We start from the raw sequence: 13,591 nt of genomic DNA, 5'->3' as shown, positions 1-13,591 counted from the left end.
TTGGCTGTGGACCAGAGGGTTCGTTGTAATTTCAGAACCAGCTTCGAGAGTTCTGTTGAGCATGGTTTGCATAGTTAAAGGTATTCAGAGCGAAAGGGCATTGTCAAACCAAACATTCTGGCGGGAGAGACTCTTCCAGCCTTGCCCAGGTTCCCTACCAAGTGGTCTGGCGTGATGTGGTGTTTATGGCATCCGTGTAAGGCACGTGATGGAAAATCTGGATTCTGCCTCTGTTTGGCGCCCAAAGAGTTGATTGTTTACTGTGTAAATCATTAGTTTCTAGTCCTAGACCGTGAAGCCAGGTCTGTGAGTGCTTGCTTTGTAAAGAAGAGCTGCTGAGGGCTGTGGTCATGCCCCAGCAAACCCCCTTGAATATTCCTAACTTTACAAAAGGTTGGGAATGCTTGGGAGATGCTCTTATCCTAACAGCTCCAGTCAATTTTCGTTCATTCTCTCCTCAACCCTTTAATTTATTTTTTCCCCATCACCATTTATCCCTCCTATACCCTCTTCCACCTCCTCCCTCACCCCCTGCCATCACCACACTTGTCTGTGTCCATGAGTTCTTTCTGTGTGTGTGTGTGTGTGTGTGTGTGTGTGTTTGCTTGCTCAATCCCTTTCCTCTTCCCCCACCCCAGAGCCGCCTGCCTGTTCTCTGCCTAGGAGACTGTCTCTATTTTACTTGTTAGTTCAGTTTGTTCATTAGATTCCATATATGAGTGAAATCATATGGTACTTGTCTTTCTCTGACTGGCTTAGTTCACTTAGCATAATGTTCTCTGGTTCCATGCATGCTGTCACTTAGGGTACATTCTTCTTCCCTTTTGCAGCTGAGTAGCATGGAGTTTTGTTTTCTTCTCCATTTTTGTAAACTGAGAACTTTGCCCAAGGAAAATAGTGATATGTGCTAGATGCACTCATGTATCTGGAAAGGCAGGCCTGGGGTGCATTATTCTGGTTCTGTGCAGGGACAAAAGCTCTACCCGCATATGTTGAGGTAGCGTCCTGCCATTGCATGTCTTGCACAGATTCTGTGATGCTTTGTGCTAAGTCATATTTTGGACAGAGGAAATGTCGAATTGTGATGTGACATTAGGATGGGGTGCACCAGGATACATTTGTGTTGACTTGTGAGAGAAAGGGTTTTGTATTTTTTAAAATTTTTAAATTTTTTACTTTTTCCAGTTACAGTTTATATTTGCTAATATATTTTGTATTAGTTTTAGGTATACAGCAAAGTGGTTAGACAATCATATACCTAACCAAGTGTTTCCGCTGATATTTCCAGAACCTACCTGGTACCATACAAAGTTATCACAATATTATTGACTGTATTTCCTATGCTGTACTGTACACCTTAGTCACTATCTTATTTATGATTAGAGTAAAACTTGTCCTTCAGCAGAACCACTCATGGAGCAATTTCTATGAAACACAGTCAGTCATCTTTTCTAGTGAAAACCATTCCTAAAAAAGGAACTAATAAAAAATGTAACTTTTTTTGTAGTAAGAATAAGATATTAACATTTCAAAGAAAATTGTAGTCAGGTTATACCTTAAAATGCCTAATGGGTTATATTGGATCTAAACAAGAATAGGCATCCCTTCTTAGATAAGAATAAGGCATAATTTGTAGTTTAATTGCTTTTGTTGGATTAATTGGTATTCAAATAACCTGATATGGGAAGGCATTGTTTTTCTTTACTGAGTTCTATTATAAAGGAAGGAAAACATTACAGGAGAATTTGAGGAAATCTTTTAAAACATCAATAATGTCACTACTTTTAATTTTGCATATTCTCTAAGTTTTTTTTATATCATTTATATTGCTGGCACACTTGCTATGATAGAGTACATGAAATTTTCTAATTTTATCTTTTTTGTCCTTAATTGAAAAATGTAAATTGCTGATTTATGCTGTTACTCATAGAAGAATTGATTAATGTGAATTTACTATTAAATGGGATTAAAAAAAAATGAACACGAATTTTTCCTCTCCAAAAATATAATTAATACTGGAATAATTACAGCTCTCATTAATACCAATATTCCTGTGCCTGTATCTTTACCCTTCTCATAAGGTGGGAAGTTTGAAATTTGAATAGTATATTGATATTCAATTTGAGGATGGCATCTTTAAAGTTAGAGTGAAAAATTGACTTCGTGGTCTTGCGACTGAGCTTTGTTTTTGTTTTGCTTTGTTTTTGTATCAGATATGATTGTTGACCATCAGATTGAGACGGGCCTTTTGAAGCCTGACCTTAAGGATAAGGTGACCTACACTTTGCTCCGGAAGCATCGGCATCAAACCAAGAAGTCCAACCTCCGGTCCCTGGCTGACATTGGGAAGACGGTCTCCAGTGCAAGTAGAATGTTTGCCAGCCCTGATAATGGTAATGCAGGGCCGACTGTCCGCTGCTCTCTTTACTGGTCTCACCTTTACTCCATCGCTTCTCATCTTTTGTTTAAACTCCCTCTCCATATTTCTTCACGCTCAAGTTCATATGCCACGGCCATTTCATAATGACTTTTTGTCCAGTTGGGCAGGTTTGCGGGCCTGTTGGAAGGATTTCAGTGGCTATGGTAGGCTACAAATGCCAAAATGCCTTGCTTGCTCCGTATACATGTATGCTGAAGGACTGGGATGGTTTGGCAATAATGTTGTGATGAAACAACTGAGATGAATCCGCGAAGGTGTAGCTTATTGAGGACATCAAGGAGTATGCTTTCGACATGGTAGTTTGTCAGAATTAGGAAGGCTCTGAGATCTCTTATAGAGGAGTATTTGCCTGATATGTGAGCTGGTATCCAGTGGTAAATGATCATCGAAAGAAGGCTCACTATTATTTTTCTACTTAAACACACAATCTGTTCTTTTGTTATATGATAATGATAGCTAAGGAGAATAATGATTCCAGGTGGGGCATTAAACCTCATTATATAGCAATATGAAAGACTGTCTTATTTATATTCTATTGCATTCGCCAGAGCTTTCTCTAAAGGGTCTGTCTTCTGTGTCATTGTCTGTTTCATATAAATGTCATGACTGGATACAATCTGAGAAGGGAGAAGTTAATTTGGATGGAGTACTGGGAAATGAAGGCATGGTGGGGAGAGTTGCTGAGCATTGAGCTGGTACAAGTATGTCTCTCCACCCCCTCTTCCCCAGTCGTTTTTATTATTAAGAGAAATGAGTAGATAAGCGAGCTTCTAATTCACTGCCCTCAGCTGTATTTTCAGAATAATATAAAACATGCTGTCATGGAAAAGGTGGGCTAAGTGAATTGTATAAACTGAATTCTAACTCAGCCGCTCTGTTTTCCGGAAATTTTAGTATTTCTGTCTGAATATTAAAATGAATGGTAGTCTGGAAGAAAGCTTTCCATTAGCAAACCTTTGAACCATTTCGTTATTGTAAATATTAAAATGAATGGTAGTCTGGAAGAAAGCTTACTATTAGCTCTATTTTTTAACCATTCCAACCTTGTAGTTTTTCATGAGTGTTTAGTTCTTAAACAGAACCAAATAAGAAGTTCAGTTTTATTAAATGGCTTAGATATTTAAAAAAATAAGTTATAAATAAATAATTTAAAGAAAAATACTGCTTATAAAAAAAAAAGTCACAAAGGAAATAAGATAATCTAGAACATTCCTACTACAATTTGATGGCCCTGCCATTACCTGGAATGTTACTGATGACTGGAAATGTTTTGGTTTTTAAAAATTGTGTTTTTGAAGAGCAGCATTGTTTAGTGGCTGGAAAAGTTATGGGATGAAGAGATTATTATAACTGATGTAACCTATATTTCATTTTAAAAGCACCCTGTGTTTTTAAAATTGTGGCAATTAAAATAAAATTCTGTCTTTCATACTTTATCTATTATTTTTTCTCTGGCATAAAATGAAATTCCATGATTTAGACATTTATTTTATTAAGAAGCAAGAATTCTATATAATCCTATATAATAAAAGGCTAATATGCAAACCCACTGAATGGCGAAACAAGTGGTCGCTATAATGTGCACTGACCACCAGGGGGATGATGCTCAATGCAGGAGCTGTCCCCTGGTGATCAGTGCGCTCCCACAGGGGGAGCACCACTCAGCCCAGAAGCCAGGCTCACAAGCGCAGTGGCAGTGGCGGAAGCCTCTCAGGGTCCCAGACTGTGAGAGGACACAGGCCAGGCTGAGGGATCACCCCTTCCGCTTCCTAACCCTCAGTGCACGAATGTGGTGCACCAGGCCTCTAGTATTGATATATTTGCAAAGAGAAGAGGAAAACAGGTATAACAGAGAGAGGGTGCCTTCTACCAGTGTGGTGTGATCTTCATTTTCATAGATGTGCAGGCAGAGCAGAATTAGGAACAGATGGGTCTTGGAGGCCAGCATCTTGCGCTTTGGGAGTGGAGTAACTAATGAGTTGATATCACTCATCACTCAATCTTTTATCCTATCAGTAGATCTTTGTACTTCAGAGGAAAGTTGAAATTACTCTTGTCACTCACCTTTTCTCTTGTGATGGATTATATAACTAGGCAGAAAGCAAATAGAAAGGACGGGGAGTTCATTTCCTTTCTGGCTTTCGACTTACCCTAAAGCATGGAATTCAAGGAGAGCATTTTAAACATGTTATTATTGACCACTGTGCTACTTAGCTCCTTTTAAATATCCAGAGGCGAGATTTAAGATTTGGCTTTGAGAAATTTTATAGTAATGAATTTCATGTTCTTCCAGGGTGGTACACTCTAACAAATGAACAGATGGTTAAATGTTGGTTTTCTAGAGGCCCTTAACTTATAAGTTTATACAGTTACCTAGGTATATTAGGGTTAGTTATGTGATATTTTTAATGTTATGAAATATTCCTAGGATACATTTATAAAAATATGGAATTATGGAACTCTTGCTACTATTTTAATAAACCAGAATTTTATATTTATTGTAGTTAGAACTAGATTTTAACATCTCTATGTAAAACCTAGATAAATTTGTCACAGTATAGAAAATAGACTCAGTGACACTGTCAACTTTAGTTATAAGAGCAACGATGTAATTGGTAGTTGAAATTTATGAAGACACTGGAGTGACCTCTTGTCTACTCATAAGAGTCAGTTATCAGGAATTTTGTGACCTAGTTGTTATATATAGCTGTTAGTAAAAATTAAATTATATATACATATGCTTAAATACATATTAAAAATGAAGGTAATAAAAACTCAAACTTCATCACTTCCTACTTATTTTATTGCATTTTGTTGTAGTGTATGCTCTTGAGGTTTTTTTTACATCTACTGTGCCTGGAGGGTAGCAATACTATAAAATGATATGCTATTGTGCACCTCTTCCCAACTCTGCATGTAGTGACTGGTAGTATTTACCCCAGATGAATCAGCAAAGGCTACAAATCAGGGTTAAGTTATTGGTGATTGATTGTCTCTAGACTTAAAAAAGTGATGAAGAAAATGTTAATAATGCAGAGTCAGTCAATTTAAAAGTGTATGATGGCCATTAGTTGCCTTAGTCATCTTGGCTGCTACAAGAAATCACCTTAGACTGGGTGGCTTAGCCAACTGCATTTATTTCTCACAGTTGTAGAGGCTTGGAAGGCTGGGATAAAAGTGCTGCAGATTTGGTATTTGCTGGGGGTCCTCTTCTTGGCTTGTGGATGGCTGCCTTCTCACTGCATTTTCACCTGGCGGAGACAGATGATCTTTGTCCTGTCTTTCCTTATAAGCACACTAAATCTCATTCAAGCTGGCTCTTCCCTCATGATCTATTTACCACCCAAAGGCCCCACGTCCTAATATCATGACATTGGGAGGTGAGGATTACATGTGAATTTGGGGAGGATACAAATATTCAGTCCATAACATCTGTTAAAATGTGAATAGCACAAGTAATTGAGGAAATATTCTTCTGGTATTCAGAAACTGTTATTATCCAGGTAAACAAAGGAGTTAACTGACATTATTGACAGGTGAGTGAAGTCTGACACATGTCTTCATTGTTTTGCTTTTGTCTTGCTTATTAGCATAAAAGATAATGGATGTTCATCATGGATACTGGAACTGTGCTTGTTTGCCAGTTGCCACTATAAGTTAGCTACAGATAAAGGAAGGAGTTTGGTGAAAATCAGCAGAAGCATTCTATGAGAGTCAACTGGCACAGGCAGGCAATTTACACAAGATTATTGTGTATTTTATTATTATTCATATGTATGCTGCACCTCCTTTATATCAGTGAAATTTTACTACACACACACACACACACACACACACACACACACGTTTTTCTGCCCTGCTCGAGAGCTGGTTTTCAAATATTTACCACAGCATTCACAAATAGCCCAAACACTGTCTATCCATAGCTAAAGACCAACTCTCATGTTTAAGGTCCTAATATGCTTTGGAGTTCAAGATAACTTAGTGTTGTTGTTGTTTTAAAGATAAATGTTTTTAGTTGTAATAAATTAGGGAAGAATCAGGCCAGCTTCTAAGATGTTAATTATTGTGAAATTGCTACTTGTCTGAGACATTTGTGAATTCTGATGGATGTGTCTGCCAGGTAAGAGACTTTAGGCAAGTGCTATAATTTCTCAATATATTCATTGAGGCATTTCTATAGAGTTTGTGTTTACTGAAGAAATTAATGAGGTTATCAATTCCTCTTACAAAATACCTGTCTCTGTCAGTGGTTTTACATTTTGTTGAATGTCTATCAGGGAAATGCTAAACCACACTGAGAATCCAAGACTTAAGTGAGAAGTTAGGAAAGGTGGCAGCTCCAGGCCTGGGCAATCAGCTCCTAAACCTCACCCTGGTTTCCCCAGGCTTTCTCCTGGGGCCATATGGCATCTTCTTTACTATTTATTGGGATATAGACTACTCCTGGTTGACTTTATCTTCAGCCCACCATTATTTTTTCCCCCCTGTCAAGTCTGAGAAATTAGATCCACGTGCTCCCACCACTTACATCTCTCTGGATTCCTCTTTCAATGTTATCTGCCAGGCATAACACTGCTTCCTTGCTTTCCACCACATACTGTTTCTGACATAAGGACACAACATCTTCAAGTTTTTAAGTCTATTAAATTTCCTAAAGTGACATAGTAGTGGTTTACAACATTGAACAAACAATGGAAAGAAATGCATTCTTTTTGTTAATAGTAATTCTAGGCCCCATTGAAATGTCAGAGTAGCTAGGCTGTTGTTGCTTTGGATCTGATTTGCGATTAGTGTCTTCAAACGCTTTGGTTTGGATAACAGATCAAGCTGCCTCGATGCTGGATCTGGCTGGGACCACTGCCAGGTTTGGCAGCTTTCTCAGTCTCTTTAGAAACTCTTAGCTTTTTTTGTCTGGGCTCTGGATTCCAGCTGATCTTGATTGTCTCTGGCTGGGTGGTTCTACTTGGTGCTCCCTCCTCACTCCCCCCTCCCATATCCTTGAATTCAGACCTGGTCCCTGAGTCAATGGGTGAGGCAGGTATTTCCCTTACTTCCTTCCCTCAGAGATTCTGTTCTACTGAAACAGGCCATCATGCTCCTCTAGCACTGAGATGGATCCATCGAGGCAGACTCACATCACCTATGATGAGTCCTCTTCCCAGGTGCCTTTCTGCATACAATCAACTCTCTCCAAAAGCCAGCAGCATCCCTCCATCTGCTCTGTTCAGAACGCTCATTCTGCATTTATTTGTGCAGCACAAAAGAATATCCTGGCCAGAAACCAATGATCAAGCTCTTCCCAGCCTTAGACTTAATAGCCAATCCATGGAAAGTTTCTAAAAAAGTACCTGAATGAAAGTGTTTCCTAATAACAGTAGTTATCGTTATTGTTTTCATTATATTTCTAATTCATTTATCAGACCCCATTCTTATCTTCCTTTCCTTTTCCCAGGTAGGTGACTGATCTTCCAGCTTTATAATGTTTTAAATAAACAATAATACATTTCCCTCCACAGGTCATTCCCTCCCTGTATGTGGTAGTCTGTTCTGCTCTTTAAGACAGTGAAGAGTCAGGCTTAACCAGTTAACTGCCATGAGTCCAAAACGAAAACCATTCCCATTTCTTCCATATGCGCTGGAATATTTACAAATTTAGGTTACCATAGTTTTCTTTACAAACCCAGAGATGTCACTAACAAATCTGATTTTTAAATTAGGTGACCAGAGTTGATATGCAAGGTTTGCACCTATAGACGCTTATGGAATACAAAGTTAAGAGATAATCACAAAAGTGAGGATTTAGATTTTGATATTAAAGGCCTACTTTATAATCTTCTTGAAGACATGGTATTATTTTTTCCAAAGGCTACACTAATCCTGGGCTTATCCTTTGTAGTAGTGTGATTTTGAGCAATTTATTTTAAACCTTTATTGAATTATTAGGGTGATATTGGTTAATAAAATTATATAGGTTTCAGGCATACAATTCTATAATTCATCATCTGTATATTGCGTTATGTGTTCACCACCTCTTAAGCAATTTAAATAACCTTCTTGAGCCTCAGTTTTTATATGTGTAAAATAAGGATAGTAATGTCTTATTCCATGTATACAACCAGGAATAAGCTATCTTTGTGAAAGTATTTCATTAGCACAACATGATGTATACTGTAGGGAACAGGTATTACCCAGAAATATTTTAAGGGGCAAATTTAGTGCTTTCAGATTTAAAACTGAGGACAGAACTTCAATTCATCACCTTTATTTTGTATTCTATTATTTTCTGTGTCTCTCAGTTTTTTCTCCCACTCCTCCTCCATATATGAAAACTTTATTGGAGTTTTACTTTTAACAGTGTTACTTTCATTATCAACTTTAATGATGCCAAATAATACATAATGAGGTATCACTCATGAGCTTCATAATATTTTTAATTTAGAGTTGAAAATTGATCGGTATATCTGAGCAATGACAGTTTTTAGCTCTCAATAAGTAATATATGTGCAACAGGATGTTATCATGAGAGAACATATTTTAAAGTGTTATTAATTGCCAGTCTGTTTCGCATAGCCAGAGTCTGTGATGAAGTAAAGTAACTGGCCCTTTACTGACTTGCTGCTGTTAGCCCTGAATAAATCTTTCAAAGCTTAAGGTCCTTGCTAGAACTGCCCATATGAAGTCTTGTTTTCCCAAGCCTTATCTTGTTCTAGGAGCAAATGGGAGAGTAAGAGTAGATCTGGGATCAGGTCCCGGTCTCTGTGAAAGGGAAGTGGAGAGGAGTGGAGGTAAGATAGGCAAACACGAGAAAAGGAAAAAAGACAAAATAAAGACACGTGATGTGAGCACTGTGGACTCTTTCCAGTGTCTTCTCAAAAGAAAAAAGGGGAAATAAAAAGTCTTCCAAGATGATTAAGTATGCCTTACTCTACTCAGTCCCTGTTTCATTACAAATACAAAGGGTCAAAAGGAGATCTTGGCAGGTTTGTGAACCTGATTTCTTAAGGACCACCTTTTAAATTTAAAGCAGATTGCAATCTTTAGGATTTCCAACACCCTTTTGGATGATGAACAGAGAAGACATCGTTCCACCAATGATAATAGTGCTAGTAGCAATAACAACACCTCCCATTAATTGAGCACCTATTGTATACCAGGCATTGTTCTTTACTATGGTTCTAATGTATATATCATTATCTCCACTTGCAAATGAAAAACCTGAAGCACAGAAATGTAAGATAACATGTTCAAACATACGAAATGGAGGAACTCAGTTGGTTAATAACAATATGCTACTGCAACTACAGCAGGTCATGAGCTTCCTCAGGTGTAATTTATTTCCCACACATCACTGAGTTGAGGTCTCTTTGTGTGATCCTATGATGTTGAAGGGCTCTGGCAGGAACACATACTAAACATGGCCGTTGATATCTTCATTGGCTTTTCCAAATGGAAATTTGTAGACAACCTGTCTTGTGTGATTACAGGTGAAATGTTGCGATGCTCTTGGGTTAAATTTCTTGGCTAAATAATAGTATAAAGTGCATAATAGTGCGCAAGAACCGTTTGATCACACAACATTGCAATCCTGAATGAGTCCTAAAACTTTAACATAAGTAAAATTTATTTTCTTCTTAATAAGACTGTTAAAAAATAATTTTCATGGAGCAGATTCTTGGTCTACTTAAATAATTCAATTAGGAACACCTTCCTCACTTGAACAGATTTGGGATTGATGGTTTTGGATAAGTTGATTCTCCAGGGAAACATGAATCATCAAGAAAAAAGTCCTCTTCACAACACCTTTTTCTACAGTCTAGATATTGGGAACCATCATTCAAAAATCTTTATAGCTGTACATCTTTCCTTATCAATTCTTAATCATATAAGCCAGTTTCTACCTTGTTCATGCATGAAGTCAGGCAAAGGTGATTTCAAAGAGAACATGTAAGATAGAAGCAAAGCTAAGTTGTTTATTTTGTAGCTTAAGTGTACAATAAAAACATGATTTGGAAAAGGTGTTTGATAACATATTAATACCATGGTCTAGTCATAGAAAGTTCATCTCCATCTTTGGGAACAACTTTCAAAATTTTATCTTTGGAATAAAATTGTGAAGAGAAGCAACATGAAAGGGTTATAGAGTTTGTACCTCCTTCTGCACAGATTTATGCACAGGTTCCAACAAATCAAAACGTTTTAATTTGCCAATATAAGTAATGGATGCTGTGACCCTCCCCGTTTTCATGATGGTAAGTAGCCAGATGGCTCCAATCAGCTTTGCTGAAACACAGGTGCCAAATCTCAATGGGCTGTTTCATTTGCATGCTTGTCTTAGGAGCCAGGTTCTTTCCTGGTGTGTAACAGGCTCCATCCCACTGTTTTCTTGATGGTGAGGTTCAGTGTCATTGGAGATAGTCTATGCAGAAAGACTTTCCAGCTTTAGTTCTCAACCAATAACACATTGATACATTCAGTGGAGGAGAGAGATGCTACCGAGAAAAGTTCTTTATTAACATCTGAATTTTGGAGTGGCTGCTGACCTCTTTTACTTACTTTCGGAGCAAGCCATGGCATCAGAAAACTACTTACTGATTATAAGCTAACAAATGAGAGCATTCTTTTGAGTTTACTTTGCATTACCAACCTCTGTTAGTTCTCAATGACCTGGAATTTCAGTAGGTTGTTACTTGGGCCTACATCAATGGCTGCCAGTTGTCTAGCCTCTCTCGTTGCTTTTAGCTAAGCCTGCAGGATAATGGCTCTTGAAGCAGGTCACTTAGTTGTCCAAAGAAATAGGAGGTGAAACATGGTCAGTATGATAATATAGGTTTCTGAATGCCTCCCTCTTGACAAAAGCAATTTTGGAATAATCTCAACTGGCTCATTTCCCTTTATCATGTTTCTTAGTGCAATAAAAACTTGCAAAGAAGTTCAGTTATGGGAAACAATTAAAAATTCAGATTGCAAAGAGAAGACATCAGACTTGCTTCAAACAGGTGCTGGCACAGATGGCCCACTCACAAGTGCTGGCTTTATTTACAGCGTTTAAATATAGACAGATAAATTGACAAAAATGTTTTTAGATTTTATAATGTGCTGAATGCCCAAATTTGCCCATAAAATTACATTAACTTACATAAATGATTCCATTTAAAACTTGACCTCCCAAGTCATCAAGAGCTTAAGAAGACTACTTGTCTGCCCTGTCGTATATATACTTGTGTGAATAGATGATCTAGTGTTTTATTTTAGTTGGCTATGCTTTGTTTATTGCCTTGATCATTAAGTGCCTGTCTGTCTTATTACGGGGGAAAACTCTTTTACGTTGAATTGTATGGAATGTGATGGTTAGATATTCCCAACTTCTTTGTCCTCCTGGAAGGTCAATGATGCTGCCTATTTCTTACTGCCCTTGGAAGGAGGCGTTTGATAATAGCAGAATAGATAACATGAAACCCTAATGAAACTATCTTCAGGTAGAAGTTGATGAAAACTATCTGGAGGAACCATACTATATATTTAGCCTGCATCATTATTCTGTCTTGGATGCGGTCTAAGATTTGGCATGGTGCACCAAATTGTAAAATTATAGTAAAGCAAATATTAATGGGCGCCAGAAAGTAAGTACTAATTTGCATTCCCAGCTTGGTTTGATTTAAGGTATTGATTTAGCTATTTCCTAGTCTCATATTTTGGAAGGGCTGAAAAACACAAGGCAGAAGAAATTGCAAACCAGTTCTATGTTCACCAGGGAAAATATTCCGGAAGTGGAAGTATGAACTGTTGCTTTCTGCATTGGTGCACAGGATCCATAAAAGGGTCTGTTGGGCACATAAGAAAAAAGGCTGCTTACTAATACCACACCCTGCTCCCGTGCTTCACAAAACTGTCTGGGCCTTCCCTGTGTGTGTGCTTGGGTGGTGCAAAATTATTAACAGTCTTGATCTTACATCTTGGATTAGTGTTCATTATGTGACTCTCTCCTCCGGATCCAATCCATGCTTTGTGTATTAGCACTGCAGGGCGGATCATCCACTGGTACTGGGGGAACTATAATGATTGGATGTAATGTTTTCCTTCCTTGCTGGAATTCATTCCATCAAAGGATGCAGGGTCATGGGAGGGGGTGTGTGTCAATGTAATATGTCATTATTCTCCGTTAACCCGCTTGTGTGATTTGCTTTAGTATTTTTTTTCTTCTTAATTAATGCTCCATCCTCATCCTTGCTGTGGCTGCTCATGTGTCCTCCTCCTCCTCCTGTCTTCTGCTTCTGACACTAAAGCCCGCAGCCCGCTTGAGAACTCAGTGCCCTGCCTAGCAACCCGCACCCTGGACGATGACCCTCGAGTGCGGCGTGCTCCCAGCGTGGGATGGCTGAGTAAGTCAATGACTGGGGCAAGGGCAAGGATGGTGGCGGTGGTGGTGGTGGGCAGTGGGAGGGCAGTGAGACTGGGCTGATGGTTACTGCGTGGAGGGCATCCTCAGGATGCCTGAAAGGATGAGCTTGAGGATTCCTAAACTCACAGTTACTGGTTTATTCCTGCTGCTATTAAATTGTACAGCAATAATGTCTTTTCTGGGTAATCTGCCATCCTGAATTCAAGTTGAGTAGTTTGTAAGGTAGCAGAAAGAGTTTTTTTAAAATTCTTTATTTTAGAGAGAGAGAAGAAAGAAGGGAGGAGGGGGGTGGGGGGAGAGAAAGATTGGTTGTTGTTTTACTTATTTAAGCATTCATTGCTTCATTCTTGTATGTGCCCTGATTGGAGATCAAACCCACAACCTTGGAAAATTGGTACAATGCTCTAACCGACGGAGCTACCCAGCCAGGGGGGCAGTAGGAAGAGTTTGAGACAAAAGTTAGGCTCGGCACTGGCAGCACCTCCTCCATGGAGCACTTCTTAGTTTCCTTCAGAGGACTGTGAGGAAGATACTGAAGATGAGATCTCTGAGGGTGGTTTGAAAGCATTCAAGTGATAGGTAAGAGGAAGAACTTACTATTAAGTTAATGGTCTAAAAATAAAAAAAGCACACCCAGATTCTTGTTACATGCTATTATACAAAGGCAGTAGGTGTTACAGGCAGTGAAACAATAATACGATAGAATCATTATTTTTAAAATAAAAAACTTTGTAAAAGAGACATGGTTT

General features: G+C 38.4%; 1 protein-coding gene across 5 annotated transcripts in view; it reads left to right on the top strand.

The window, feature by feature from the left end:
• SLC4A4 (solute carrier family 4 member 4) overlaps positions 1-13,591 on the top strand; it is a 323,102-nt gene that overhangs the window by 158,048 nt on the left and 151,463 nt on the right. For all 5 annotated transcript variants that reach the window (XM_084889751.1, XM_084889749.1, XM_084889747.1 and 2 more), the window contains exon 6: positions 2,214-2,393. In XM_084889751.1, coding sequence (XP_084745877.1) covers positions 2,214-2,393 — 180 coding nt within the window. The remainder of the gene's footprint in view (positions 1-2,213; positions 2,394-13,591) is intronic.

This window comes from Pipistrellus hanaki (genome assembly GCF_964339955.1).
Source record: "Pipistrellus hanaki genome assembly, chromosome: 1".
NCBI lineage: Eukaryota > Metazoa > Chordata > Mammalia > Chiroptera > Vespertilionidae > Pipistrellus > Pipistrellus hanaki.
The sequence above is the reverse complement of the archived record's forward strand: the minus strand, read 5'-3'. Positions and strand labels throughout refer to the sequence as shown.